Here is a 12,608-nt window from a genome sequence, read left to right as displayed (position 1 = left end):
TTCTGATTCACATGATCATGCAGTAATAGCTCTGCTGTCCTGGAAGCATCCTGCCACTGTGCAGGTGGTAAGTGCTGTACTCCTCAGCACTGTCTAGACCATCCATCCTAACCTTGACGATGATGCCAGAGAACCATCTGGAGTCTGAGGAGGTAGATTTTTCTGAGTCACATAAAATAAGGAGGCCAGGGTATTTTTTCTAGAATGTTTTAGAAACTATCTCCAGCACCATTCCCCAGTGGTCACATAGCCAGCACCATTCCCCAGTGGTCACATAGCCAGCGCCATTCCCCAGTGGTCACATAGCTGGTGCCATTTCCCAGTGGTCACATAGCCAGCGCCATTCCCCAGTGGCCACATAGCCAGCGCCATTCCCCAGTGGTCACATAACCAGCGCCATTCCCCAGTGGTCACATAACCAGCGCCATTCCCCAGTGGTCGCATAGCCAGCGCCATTTCCCAGTGGTCACATAGCTGGCGCCATTCCCCAAAGATCTCATAGCTGGTGCCATCCCCCAGTGGTCACAGAGGACCTTTGAGTCCTAATGGTTTTGTACTGGGCACCTGAGCTGCTTTACAGACAGGGCTAGCCCAAGTTTGCTGCTTCCAAACAACAGGCTTTGCATGAAGACAGTTGCTGAGTCACTTAATCACTTACTGCCTCGCCCATGAACACCTTCTCACCAAGGGGTCAAAGGAGCAAGAGACCCCAGAGCCTGTTTTATGGCTGTTGGGAAAGAAACACTGAGATGTGTGTGATAAAGGAAGTCACCCAGCGCTGTGGAATGAAGTCTGAGAGATCATGAAGACAGCCGCTGGTGCAGAAAAACCAGGTTTCAAATGAAGACTAGTCCAGAGAAACAAGACCTTGAAAAGTGACACTTGACCATTTCTCCATGGAAAGTGGCCTTGTTTGACACTGATAACTATCAGAATGTTTATTCACATTGGATATATACTTAGATCTAGGTAGATTTACAATCCCAACACAAACGTTTGACCCATCATTCCTCAGAGTTTTCTTTGCTTTTCTTCTTCATTTTTGGTGCCAGGAACTAAACGTGGGACCTTGTGCTCCACCACTAAGCTAAATCCCGAGCATTGAGTATTTTTTAAATACATTTTTTTGTTTTTGAGTGTGAGTGTGTGTGTGTGTGTGTGTGTATGTGCAGGTGTGTGAGAGCACGCTCACAGATAGATGCCTGCAGGTGCCAAAGATGTCAGATCCCCGGAGCTTCAGTTTCCAGTTGTGAGCCAGCCATCCTGGTTCTTGGAACTGAACTCAGTTTCTCTGCTGGATAATATGTGCTCTTGACTGATGAATTTATTCAGCTCCAGATTTGTTAGTCAAAGAGTCCATGCTGGTCGAAAATGGAGTCATGTGCTGTTCTGTCTGCTTTGGTAATCTGTAGGCACATCACAACGGTTTACTGCAGAAGCTCCTTCAGGAAGACTTGGCTCATGATTTCGATCTCATTATCATCGGCGGGGGTTCTGGCGGTCTCTCTTGTGCAAAGGTATGGACATGAGTGAACCATCCATGACTTTTTGAAGTTAACACAATCTTGCAATCTAGGCTTTTATAGTAACTGACTCTGTTGGGATGGAGTAGTATCCAGTGAATTGAGACTGTTCACTTAAGGGAGATAAAATGGGGGTGAGAAGGTGACAAGACACCATGTGGTTGTTTTTGTAGGAAGCTGCCAACTTGGGAAAGAAGGTCATGGTGCTAGACTTTGTGGTCCCATCACCTCAGGGCTCATCCTGGGGTAAGCTGTACTTCCTGTTTATCCTCTTTAATTAATGAATTTGTTTATTTAATGTGTATTGGTGTTTTGCCTGCATATATGTCTGTGTGAGGGTGCCAGATTTCCTGGAACTGTAGGTACAGACGGTTGTGAGCTGCCATGTAGGTGCTGGGAATTGAACCTGGGTCCTTTGGAAGAACAGCCAAAGCTCCTAACTGTTGAGCCATCTCTTCAGCTCTTACCCTATGCTTTTACAGGCAGCTTCTTTCCTGTAATTTCCTATAACCCTTCCTGGTCTCAGGAGGGTGAGTCATCCAATGATGCAGACTCTGCTCATGAACGTGCAAACAGTACAGCTTTACAAAAAGAAAGACAGTTTCAGGACCAGCACCTGCACTTCTGCTGCAGATTTTGCATGCATGCACCAGTCCTTTCACATTGTTGCAGACACAGTGCAGATGCTGATTCTTATTCACTTTCTGTTTTTGCTTAGTCTCACAGCTGGGCTCGATGGCTGGAGAGTGCCTGAAGTGCACTTTGAGTTGGTCTTACAATAAAAACCAGAACCAGGTGTCAGGGTGAAAACTGAAAGATCAGAGAAGCAAAGGATCAGCCACAGTCACCTCTTACCTCTCCGAATCATGAAAAGTCCTCAGATGAAAAGGACTACTTTCCTGACTACACCCCCCCCCCCTTATTGCTTCCTTCTGTCTGTATAGATCTCTAGACCCCTATGGTTAACTAGTGGCTAGCTCCACCCTCTGATCTCCAGGCAAGCTTTATTTGTCAGAACACAAACAAAATATTACAATTAGTGACTGCTGTTGTCAGTGTCCACCATCGTTATCCTTTGATTGCATGAGAAGCACACATGGTCCTGGCCATGTACCTCTGCTGTGTGCTGCAGGGCCGCGTGCTCACCTTGCCATGTGGGGCCTTCCCCTTCTTCTCAGCAACATAGAACACACACAGATTTTGTGCAGAATGTTCATTTATGCTTCAAGTGCATTCTTTTGTCTCTGGTTTGCTCCAGTCTGGAAGCCTGACAACTGGTTGTCTCTGTTTTATTGGTTTTATTAGTTTTGGGTTGGGCTTTATTAGTTTGGAGCAGGGAACAGCGAAGGGAAGCTCGGGTCCTGACACGTTAGGCCTCATCATCTGGAAGGTTGATGCTACTGTCTGTGGATCCTGGCGCTCGCTCTGGCCCCTTCTCGTGGTCACTGCTATTGCTAGCTTTGGCTGCTGCTCTGACCTTTTCTACTCTTCTGTCCCAACCTTGTTCGCTCTCTGGATTCTTTTTGGACCCAGCCCGACTGTGCTTTCTTGTTCTTCCCAGAACCAGGATAGGTAAAGTAAGTATGGAAAAAGCAACACCCCACAAACAAAACAAAACAAAACAAAACACTGTTTGAGATTCAAGCTAATTCAAAGGCCTTAGCCTAGACCTCCCAGGGTATAGCAGCACACCTTGCTTGTTCTTTGACTTGTCTGAGTGTATACCCTTGATATTTTTCCTCCCCCTACCTCTTCCCTGTTTTCTTCCTCTCCTATCCAAAAAGATCCCGCTAATCCATGCACTGGAAGAGACTGCCCTGGAGAGAATTCCTTACATAGGTCCTGCAAAGGGGTCCACAGGCCTGGCCTGTTTTGTGTAGGTCACATTCAGAATAGGTACCACCAGGCAACTTTTGCAGGCTGACAGTTGGCTCAGGGGAGTGAGAGTTAAGGAGAGGCTAGAAGCTCCAAGGTGCAACACTTATCTCATTAGCTAAGGTGTCTCTTGTCCTTTGAGCCTCGGATACAAGTGCAGTCTTGTCTCCAGAGCTCTTCATATAGATCCACATTTCCACTCATTATTGGGTCTTCTCTGAAGATTGCAGATTGCAGAGTTGACTTTGTCATTTGTGCCTCATTTGGAAGATAAAAGTTGTCCCTGTCACTGCCAACACATCATTTTTACATGTTTTAATGACCCCACATTGATGTGAGAAGCCTCATGCAAGCACGTGGGGAATGTTGACTGTTGCTTTCTTTTCAGGCCTTGGTGGCACCTGTGTAAACGTGGGCTGTATTCCTAAGAAGCTGATGCACCAGGCAGCCCTCCTGGGGCAGGCCTTGCAGGACTCGAGGAAGTTTGGCTGGGAATATAACCAGCAGGGTGAGTGGGGGCTGGAAAACCCAGACAGGCTGAGTCCACGGCTCTGCAGCTGCTTCTGACAGTCACTCATTCCTAAGGCATGACCACTCTGCCCACCAGCTGCAGAGGCCACAACGCCGGCCACTGTCCTGGGACTTCGGCCTAGAGACAAAACTTGAGCAAGTCCAGCAGAAGGTGAAAGGCAGAGATGGCCATTTCCATTTTTTTCCCCGTATTAAAAAAATAGAATGAAAGTTTATTGTAGTGGTCGTTGGTGGTGTCGAATCTGTGTTAAGCATCTTTACTGAGTCCCATTCCCGTTTGCTGTTGGGGCTCTTCCATGCAAGGTAAGGACAGCAGATCCCACCCAGAAGCAGCAGAATCTCTGCAGATCACTTGAGGGGTACCTGCAGCATCAAAGGAGAAAATCTTTAAGGATGCAGTAACCCCTTGACCTCTGCTATGTTAACCATCCCTCCCCCCTTTTCTTTTGAGACAAGGTCTTGCTCACTATGTTCCCCAGGTGGGATTTGAACTCCTAGGCTCCAGTGATCCTCTTACCTCTACCTCCTGAGCAATTGGAATGACAAACATGCACAACTGGGTATTCAAGCTGCATCTTGAAAGTCACAGAGGAGGAGGACATTAGGACCAGAAGCAGGTTGACCAGAACTGCAGATGTGAGAAAATACAATCTGTTGGGGGGTGGGTAAGGTGAAGATGGTGGAAGGGGTGACCCTAGAGAGCTAAGCAGTTAGACTTTATCCCAGAGGTAACGAGGGTTAAGCTCAGGCAGGAGAAGCCAAGGCTGCAGTTTAGAGATCTTTCTGGAAGCACTAAGGAATTTGGGAAGAGGAGGGAGAGATGAGGCAAGAAATGCAAAGATCTGAGCAAAGATACTGGGCTAAGAGTGGGCGGTGGGTTTAGGAGGCTGGTGATACAGATGTGATGGGCTGTGGTGACCAGAAGAACACAGAGGTGGAGAGTCTTCATGGTGGCGATGTCAGGAGACCTTGTGGAGAGTTTATCTCTCTCCAGAGACCTTGATCCAGATGTGGGTAGTCCCTGTCTAGAGTATTGCAAGTGACCGACAGCCATAGACACAGCAGATTCCCTAAGATGGAGGAGAGAGGCAGGCATTAGGTTGCACACTGGGTGAGGACTGTGGCTCTCTGAGACGGACAACACGGGCAGGCTCAGTTAGTAGTGGGTTCAGTTGAGTAGTAGCAGTTAGTAGCTGGGTGTGGTAGCTGAGACTAGTCCCATCTCACCAGGCCACTCGCTGAGGGTATTATTGTAGGAGCTGGTGGTTGAGGATGGAGTCAAGTTTTTCTACTTGTGGGTTGGTGTCTGGGTGGGATTTCTGTATTTAAGAATACTCCTCCGTGAATCCTTATGTTGTTTCACATTCTACTGAAAGCATCTGCAGAACGTCCTAGAAGGTTAGCTCTCTGGGGAAGGGTTGTCTGGAGAGAGAGCTGAGCAAGAGCTGTGAAGCAGAGTCACAGCATATGGTGACAAAGTAGGGACTGGGGATGTAGATTGACAAGACTAGGAAATGGGAGGCTGGGGTATTTTAAGACTCAAGAAAAGTTGAGACTGAAGTAACTATCATGCTAAGTGAATCTAGAAACAAAAAAGTGCATCCTATGGAGGTCACCCAAGTGACAAAGAAATATGTGTCACTTCTGACGGCTCACAGTAGGTAGCAAGAGGAATCTGGGTCAGGGAAGTACAATGGCAACCCCTAGGGTTTACATGGTGACCTAAAGACATTTAATAAAATCTCACACCAACTGCGCTTTAAAAGACTCTGTCAGTAAGGCTAACATATGAAACTTCTTTTCAGGGTGAAGAGTGGAAAGCAAAGATTTATTGGAGAGCGTGATTCTGTGTTAAGTATGAGCACTGTAGTCGTACTTATACTTAACAGTGCTCTAGAGTCATGTAGTGCATGTGCACAGTGCCCTGAGCCACCTTGTGCACAGCTCTAGTGCCCGAGCCCCACCGTGCACAGCGCTTGTGCCCCAGAGTCACCCCGTGCACAGCTCTAGTGCCCCAGAGTCACCCCGTGCATGGCTGTAGTGCCCCAGAGTCACCCTGTGCACAGTGCCCTGAGCCACCTTGTGCACAGCTCTAGTGCCCGAGCCACACCGTGCACAGCGCTAGTGCCCTGAGCCACCCCGTGCACAGCGCTAGTGCCCCAGAGTCACCCCGTGCACAGCGCTAGTGCCCCAGAGTCACCCCGTGCACAGCGCTAGTGCCCTGAGCCACCCCGTGCACAGCGCTAGTGCCCCAGAGTCACCCCGTGCACAGCTCTAGTGCCCCAGAGTCACCCCGTGCACAGCTCTAGTGCCCCAGAGTCACCCCGTGCACAGCTCTAGTGCCCCAGAGTCACCCCGTGCACAGCTCTAGTGCCCCAGAGTCACCCCGTGCATGGCTCTAGTGCCCCAGAGTCACCCCGTGCACAGCTCTAGTGCCCCAGAGTCACCCCGTGCACAGCTCTAGTGCCCCAGAGTCACCCCGTGCACAGCTCTAGTGCCCCAGAGTCACCCCGTGCACAGCGCTAGTGCCCCAGAGTCACCCCGTGCACAGCGCTAGTGTCCCAGAGTCACCCCGTGCACAGCTCTAGTGCCCCAGAGTCACCCCGTGCACAGCTCTAGTGTCCCAGAGTCACCCTGTGCACGGCTCTAGTGCCCCAGAGTCACCCCGTGCACAACACTAGTGTCCCAGAGTCACCCCGTGCACAGCTCTAGTGTCCCAGAGTCACCCCGTGCATGGCTGTAGTGCCCCAGAGTCACCCCGTGCACAGCACTGGTGTCCCAGAGTCACCCCGTGCATGGCTGTAGTGCCCCTGGCCACCGCACAGGGAGGAAAGGACATACGCTTGAAAAGGGTTAATGGGGAAAAGGCCTAACTTCACGATGTGATATATCTAGGACATATAAAAGATTGAGCTTAGCAATATTAGAATTAATTAGTTCAGTTAGTGTGAAAATCACATCTCTCACTTGCCAGCCATAACAAGCTAAAAATATAGTGAAAAATGACAAAAATGATGAGATGCCTTGGAGCAAAGCTAACGGTGTACATGGGAAGACTGTTAGTGCACACCAAAAGGAACTGCGAATTAGAGGGGTTGTCTCAATATTGTGAAGAGGCCGTATCTCGAGATTAGCTCATAACTATGCAGACCCAGCACAATCTGAGAATTTATTTTCCCCCTTCAAAGCTCAAAAGTGATCATTTTAAAGTTTATATTGGAAAATAAACCTGCGAGACTATCTGAGCTTTCTCTGAACAGAGGGCGACTTTTCTCATCCAATTTAACAGTGAAAGAATAGACGCGAGGTGGAACACAGCCAGGCCCTAGATTTGGCCAGTTGGTCTTCTGAGGAGCTCGGGGGATCTGGGACTTGGCTATTCGCAGGACGTGCACAGCCATGTTTGGGGCTCCAGCTTTTTACAGTAAAGGTTGTTTGGACAGGACCACTGCAGTCAAAGTTCCTCAGAGGGCTGGAAGGAAAGGTCCTCTAGGCTGCAGTTTGCAGACACGTGCCGCCGTGGAGAACACTGCATCGTGAGGGCAGGCAGTAACGGAAGTGACCTCTCCAGGCTGCCAAACCCTAGAGGTCTTTTTACCCTGGTGTCATTGGCTGTGCTTGGGGCTAGAGAGGGGCTTTCTTAGAGAAAGAGATGGGACCACACCCCTCAGTTGCTGGTTTGTTTTCTAGACTCACCCAGTTATGACCAGATTCCCCAGACAGGCTCTTGTGTCTTGTGAATGTGGAGCCCCACAGGGGTGCGTGTGAGCCTCCAGTCCAGCACCCGTAGGCAGGAAGGAGTCCCACCTAGAAGAGGCGGGTGGAGGAATGCATCAGCTGTTGAATCCTAGTCTCATGCCAGAAAGAACTGGTCAATAGCGTGAGAGGAAAGGCAAGGCTGAGTTTCCGTCATTTATTGTAAGGAGATGTAAGGAAGGACCTGGCAGAGGACTTGCCTGGTTCCATCCCCAACCCTGAGAAAACAAACAAGACTTACTATCACAAAAGCATCTCACAGGGAGCCAACTGGGAGTGGAAGTGAGCAAGGCTGGCCAGGCGAGTGGACTGTGGTCAATGACTGCCACTGTCCCCTGGCTGGACTGCCCTGGCACCACCTAGATAGAAGTGCTGGTGTTCAGCAGGGCATGGATTCAGACAGGAGGGAGTGGCAGCAGATGGCGCCCTCTAGTGTTACAATTCTTGGGTGGTGCCAGGAACAGGGTAGGACTAGGAGGTGGGGATTCCTCAGCCCTAGGCAGGATGGGTACCCTTTGCAGCTTGCTGTGATAGCTACAGCTCACAGTTCCACAGGCAGCTCGGACTTTTCAGGAGTCATTGCTACCTCTGCCCCTTGTGAAGATCGCTGGTGGTTTTCATGGCCTTAATCTTGGCCTCTAGTTGTATGTCCCATGTAGAACTGGCTGCCAAGGCCTTGCTAGGAGCATGGCTCCCCTTTCCTGTTGGCTGGCCTTCTGACTGCTTTCCACAGCTCCACCTCTGCTGCAGCTGTTATGGCAGTGGCTGCCTCACAGTCTGTTGTCCCTGCTGCTGTTTTTGGCTCAGCCTGCTCTACTAAAAATAAGCAAAGATGACACTTGGGGATAAGTGTTTTACTTGGCCTGATATTACAACGCAGGGGATGCAGCGCAGGAGGTTTTTGCTGATAATCCTGTGTGGGGGATGTCTTCGTTGGGGTTTCTATTGCCATGAAGAGACGGCATGACTATGGCAACTCTTATAAAGGAGAACATTGGGGTGACTCACATACAGCTCAGAGGTTCAGTCCATTATCATCATGGTGGGAAGCAAGGCAGCATACAGGTAGACATGGTGCTGGAGAAGGAACCAAGAGTTCTTACATCTTGATCTGCAGGCAACAGGGAGTGGGCTGAGAAACTGGGCATAGCTTGGACATACATGAGACCTTAAAGCCCACCTCCACGGTGACACACTTCCTCCAGCAAGGCTGCATCTACTCCAACAAAACCACACCTCCTAATAGTGCCCCTCTCTATGGGGGCCATTGTCTTCCAAACAGGGGGCAGTCTTTATGTCCAAAGGAAGGGCAGTGCCTCCACAACCCTTCCTGCAAAGGAAGGTTTCTGTTTGCATTGGCCATATTCACATTATTGTTCCTTTTAATGCTATGCACAACAGTCTCTCTGCTGGGTCACCAGAGGGATTGCTCCCACCCGGGCCTGGGAAAGTGTTTGCCAAGGCTATGACAACAGAAAATCCAGTGCAAACTGAGTCAGCCTTGGACGGAAAATGGACAGAGAAGCAAAGCTTGTATTGTGAATGTCTTACACTGATTTTTAACAGTGTTGTGCAGTGCTCAACACATGCCCGTGCCATAGGGGAAGGTGGGTTTCTTTGTCCCTCTCAACCCAAGGACTTCTTCCCACCAGGTGGGATGCGGGAAGCAGGCCCCCTGGTGTAAGAAGGGTTTCTGAGAGGATCTTCCTGACAGAGGGACCCTCCCCTTGCATGGTGGCCATTGCCCTGTGGGGTATGCACCTCTCTGTGGCTTTTTCCGTTTTTTCTTCTCAGAATTCCATCTTCTCCCATACTTTGTAATGTTAAAGAGGAAGAAAAAAATCATAGCAGGCACAGGAAAGATTTAAGCTACATCATGTTCTTGTTTTTAAGCCGGTGGTGTGGCTCATGTGTGGTCACATGCAATCTGCTTGTGCATGATGATACCACATATGATTTCAGGAGACAGGAACATCACGAGTTCAAGGCCAGCCTGGGCAGCAGGGAAATACCCTGTTTCAAAAATGAAAGAAACATCAGCAACAAAATTTCACTGTGTGCCTTCCTCTTGGTTGTTTTCCAGTAAAACACAACTGGGAAGTCATGACAGAAGCGATTCAGAACCACATTAGCTCCTTGAACTGGGGCTACCGGCTGACCCTTCGGGAGAAAGGCGTGGCCTACGTCAACGCCTATGGGGAGTTTGTGGAACTGCACAAAATCAAGGTACTACCTGGATTCTCCTGGTTCCTTGTCTCCCATTCTGTATACTTGGCCTTGGGCATTCCATGTTGCACAGTAAAGATGGCAGCTGGCGTGTCACACAGCACATGGCCTCACATATGTGCTTTTCATACCACTGCATGCTGATTGCACGCACATTTTAAAGACCTCTTAATCTAAAGGTATTGTTTGCCTTTCATTTCAATGTTATTCAAAATATTTAAATAGCTTGAAGTGCACAAGACTAAAGTATTTCAGCAGTGGGGAGCTTTTGGAAATTGAAAATGTAGCCTTCAATCTGCAGTGTCCAGTAGGGGCTGCTTTACGAGGTTATGTATGTGATGTTTATATACCATGATTCTCTGTAAGGAAATGAGGTCATTTGAATGACCACCATTTAAAATTGTAATTAGGAAGGACATCAAACATTGCCCTCCGTGGATCCCTGTGCAATTAGTATCACCATTGACATCTGGATAGTTTTGTACTTTTTGCAAACACAGCATGAGATAATCTTGACAGGATCAGTTGTTAGACCAGCTGAGACAGGTGAGGGCTGGTCAGCTTGAGGTTGCTTCTTCAATCCCTCCAGATTCTGTAGCAACATGAGTTAGTTCGTTTCTCAACCTGTCCAGGGCCTGGCAGATGGTTGACTTGCCCTGCCCACCCGGCCTCCCCTGGGGCCCTCTTCTCCCGCAAGGCCAGCACAGAGCTTCTTCAGTCCCACCTACCCTCACTTGTCTGCTTCACAACTGCCCTAAGAAGCCACTGGCTTGGTGCCACCTTCCAGCTGGTCGTGACATTCACTGTTTAAACAGCATCGTCGGCATTGCAATTTCTTACCTAAAAATGCATTTTGAATTATTCGTCCAATCACAAATAACTGATAGCTCTTGCAGGCTCTCCTTAGCTGCAGATCTGTGGCGTGGTATGTAAGAGCCTTCATTTTTAGCTCCAGCCTCCCTTCCAGGCTCACACTCCCAGGTCATTCAGGGCAGGAGTGCAAGCAGGAGCAGAGGCAGGAACCACAGAAGAGAGCTGCTTACTGGCTTGCTCCCGGGCTCGTGTTCAGCTAGCTGTCATATACAGGCTGCCCACGGTGGTACTGCCTTCCCACTCAGTCATCAAATAAGCGAATGCAGCGTGGACTTAGCCACACTAATCTGACAGAGGCAGTCTTCGTGTCTCCAGGCCTTCTGTGAAGCCATCCTAAACTCTGCCACCCCAGCCCCAGAGTGGGGCTGTGATCCCTGCGCTGTGCTGACTTGAGCTGTCTGTGTGGTGCCAGTCACCCGGCACCGCTGACTTTTGCACACCTGTCACTCCTGTGGAATGAGCCTGTGCGGGTGTTTATGAGACTGCTGAAATTTATTTTCCTTCTTTTCAAGGCAACCAATAAAAAAGGACAGGAGACTTTTTACACTGCTTCGAAGTTTGTCATAGCAACAGGTGAAAGGCCACGGTACCTGGGAATCCAAGGAGATAAGGAATACTGTATTACGAGGTAAGAGTAGATAGACCCTTTCAACTTGGCTGCGTTGTGTGTGCCGATGTTCCCGTTTTACATGCTGCTTGTCTTATTTCACGGAGGATTTGAATTCATGGTAGAAGTACACATGGCACAAGAAGCCCCTGTTAACATATTAAAGCAAAGAGATGGAAGGTCAGGCAGAACCCACGCAGAAGCCATGCTGTTTCTCGGTAATTGCCGGAAGAGGCTGAAGCAAAGATGCAAAGCTGACTAGCTGTGAGGTCGCATGGCCAAGGGTAGAGATGAGTTAGCTGGTCCAGGGCAGCGCTGCTCTTCCTACACTGCAAATTCACGCCAGTGTTTCCCAGGTGTCCTTAGAGCCCGTGACCCTGCAGGGACTTCAGACTGTAAAGTAGATGTGTGTTGAGGAAATATGTTTTCATCAGGTCCACACACACCGCACATAACCATATACTCTATGCATACCTCACACACTGTACGCATCCATGCAGGCTGCACACACTGACACCATACAAATCACATATAACTCATGCACCATACATCTGCATCCATGCAGGCTGCACACACTGACACCATACAAATCACATATAACTCATGCACCATACATCTGCACACAGCACACATACCATACTTAATGCACATATCTTATACACAGTATGTACTACATATACCACGTACTATCTATATCTCATATACCTTACACATCATATACCACATGCGTGTAGTATGTGTGGTGTGTGGTACGCGTGGATGTGTACAGTGTGTGAGGTATATATATGTGTGTGTGTGGTATATGATGTGGATTTTTGAGACGGTGTTTCTCTGTATAACAGTCTTAGCTGTCCTGGAACTTGCTTTGTAGATCAGGCTGGCTTTGAACTTACAGAGAACGACCTGCCTCTGCCTTCTGAGTGCTGGGATTAAAGGCATGCACCACCACCCTAGCTCTATTTTAATTTTTTAAATTAATTTATTTTTATTTTATGTACTGAAGTTTTCCTGCATGTGTTTCTGGGCACCACATGTGTGCAGTACCCACAGAAGCCATAAGAGGGCATCAGATCTTCTGGAATGAGAGTTAGAGTTGACTGTTTGCTACCATATGGGTGCTCTGAACTGAACCCTAGTCCTTTGCAAGAATAGACAGTGCACTTAACCACTGAGCCGTCTCTTCAGGCCCTCTGTTTTGTTTTTTAAATAATTTGCTT

At 48.8% G+C, this 12,608-nt stretch overlaps 1 protein-coding gene across 1 annotated transcript in view; it reads left to right on the top strand.

Moving 5' to 3' along the window:
* The window catches only part of Txnrd3 (thioredoxin reductase 3), a 39,489-nt gene that overhangs the window by 8,691 nt on the left and 18,190 nt on the right, over nucleotides 1-12,608 (top strand). The window contains exons 4-8 of the mRNA XM_075983528.1: nucleotides 1,413-1,517; nucleotides 1,697-1,769; nucleotides 3,787-3,906; nucleotides 9,769-9,911; nucleotides 11,297-11,412. Of these exons, the coding sequence (XP_075839643.1) occupies nucleotides 1,413-1,517; nucleotides 1,697-1,769; nucleotides 3,787-3,906; nucleotides 9,769-9,911; nucleotides 11,297-11,412 (557 nt within the window). The remainder of the gene's footprint in view (nucleotides 1-1,412; nucleotides 1,518-1,696; nucleotides 1,770-3,786; nucleotides 3,907-9,768; nucleotides 9,912-11,296; nucleotides 11,413-12,608) is intronic.

This window comes from Microtus pennsylvanicus, chromosome 8 (genome assembly GCF_037038515.1).
Source record: "Microtus pennsylvanicus isolate mMicPen1 chromosome 8, mMicPen1.hap1, whole genome shotgun sequence".
Taxonomy (NCBI): Eukaryota; Metazoa; Chordata; class Mammalia; order Rodentia; family Cricetidae; genus Microtus; species Microtus pennsylvanicus.
Note: the sequence above shows the minus strand (reverse complement) of the source record. Positions and strands in the feature narration are given on the sequence as shown.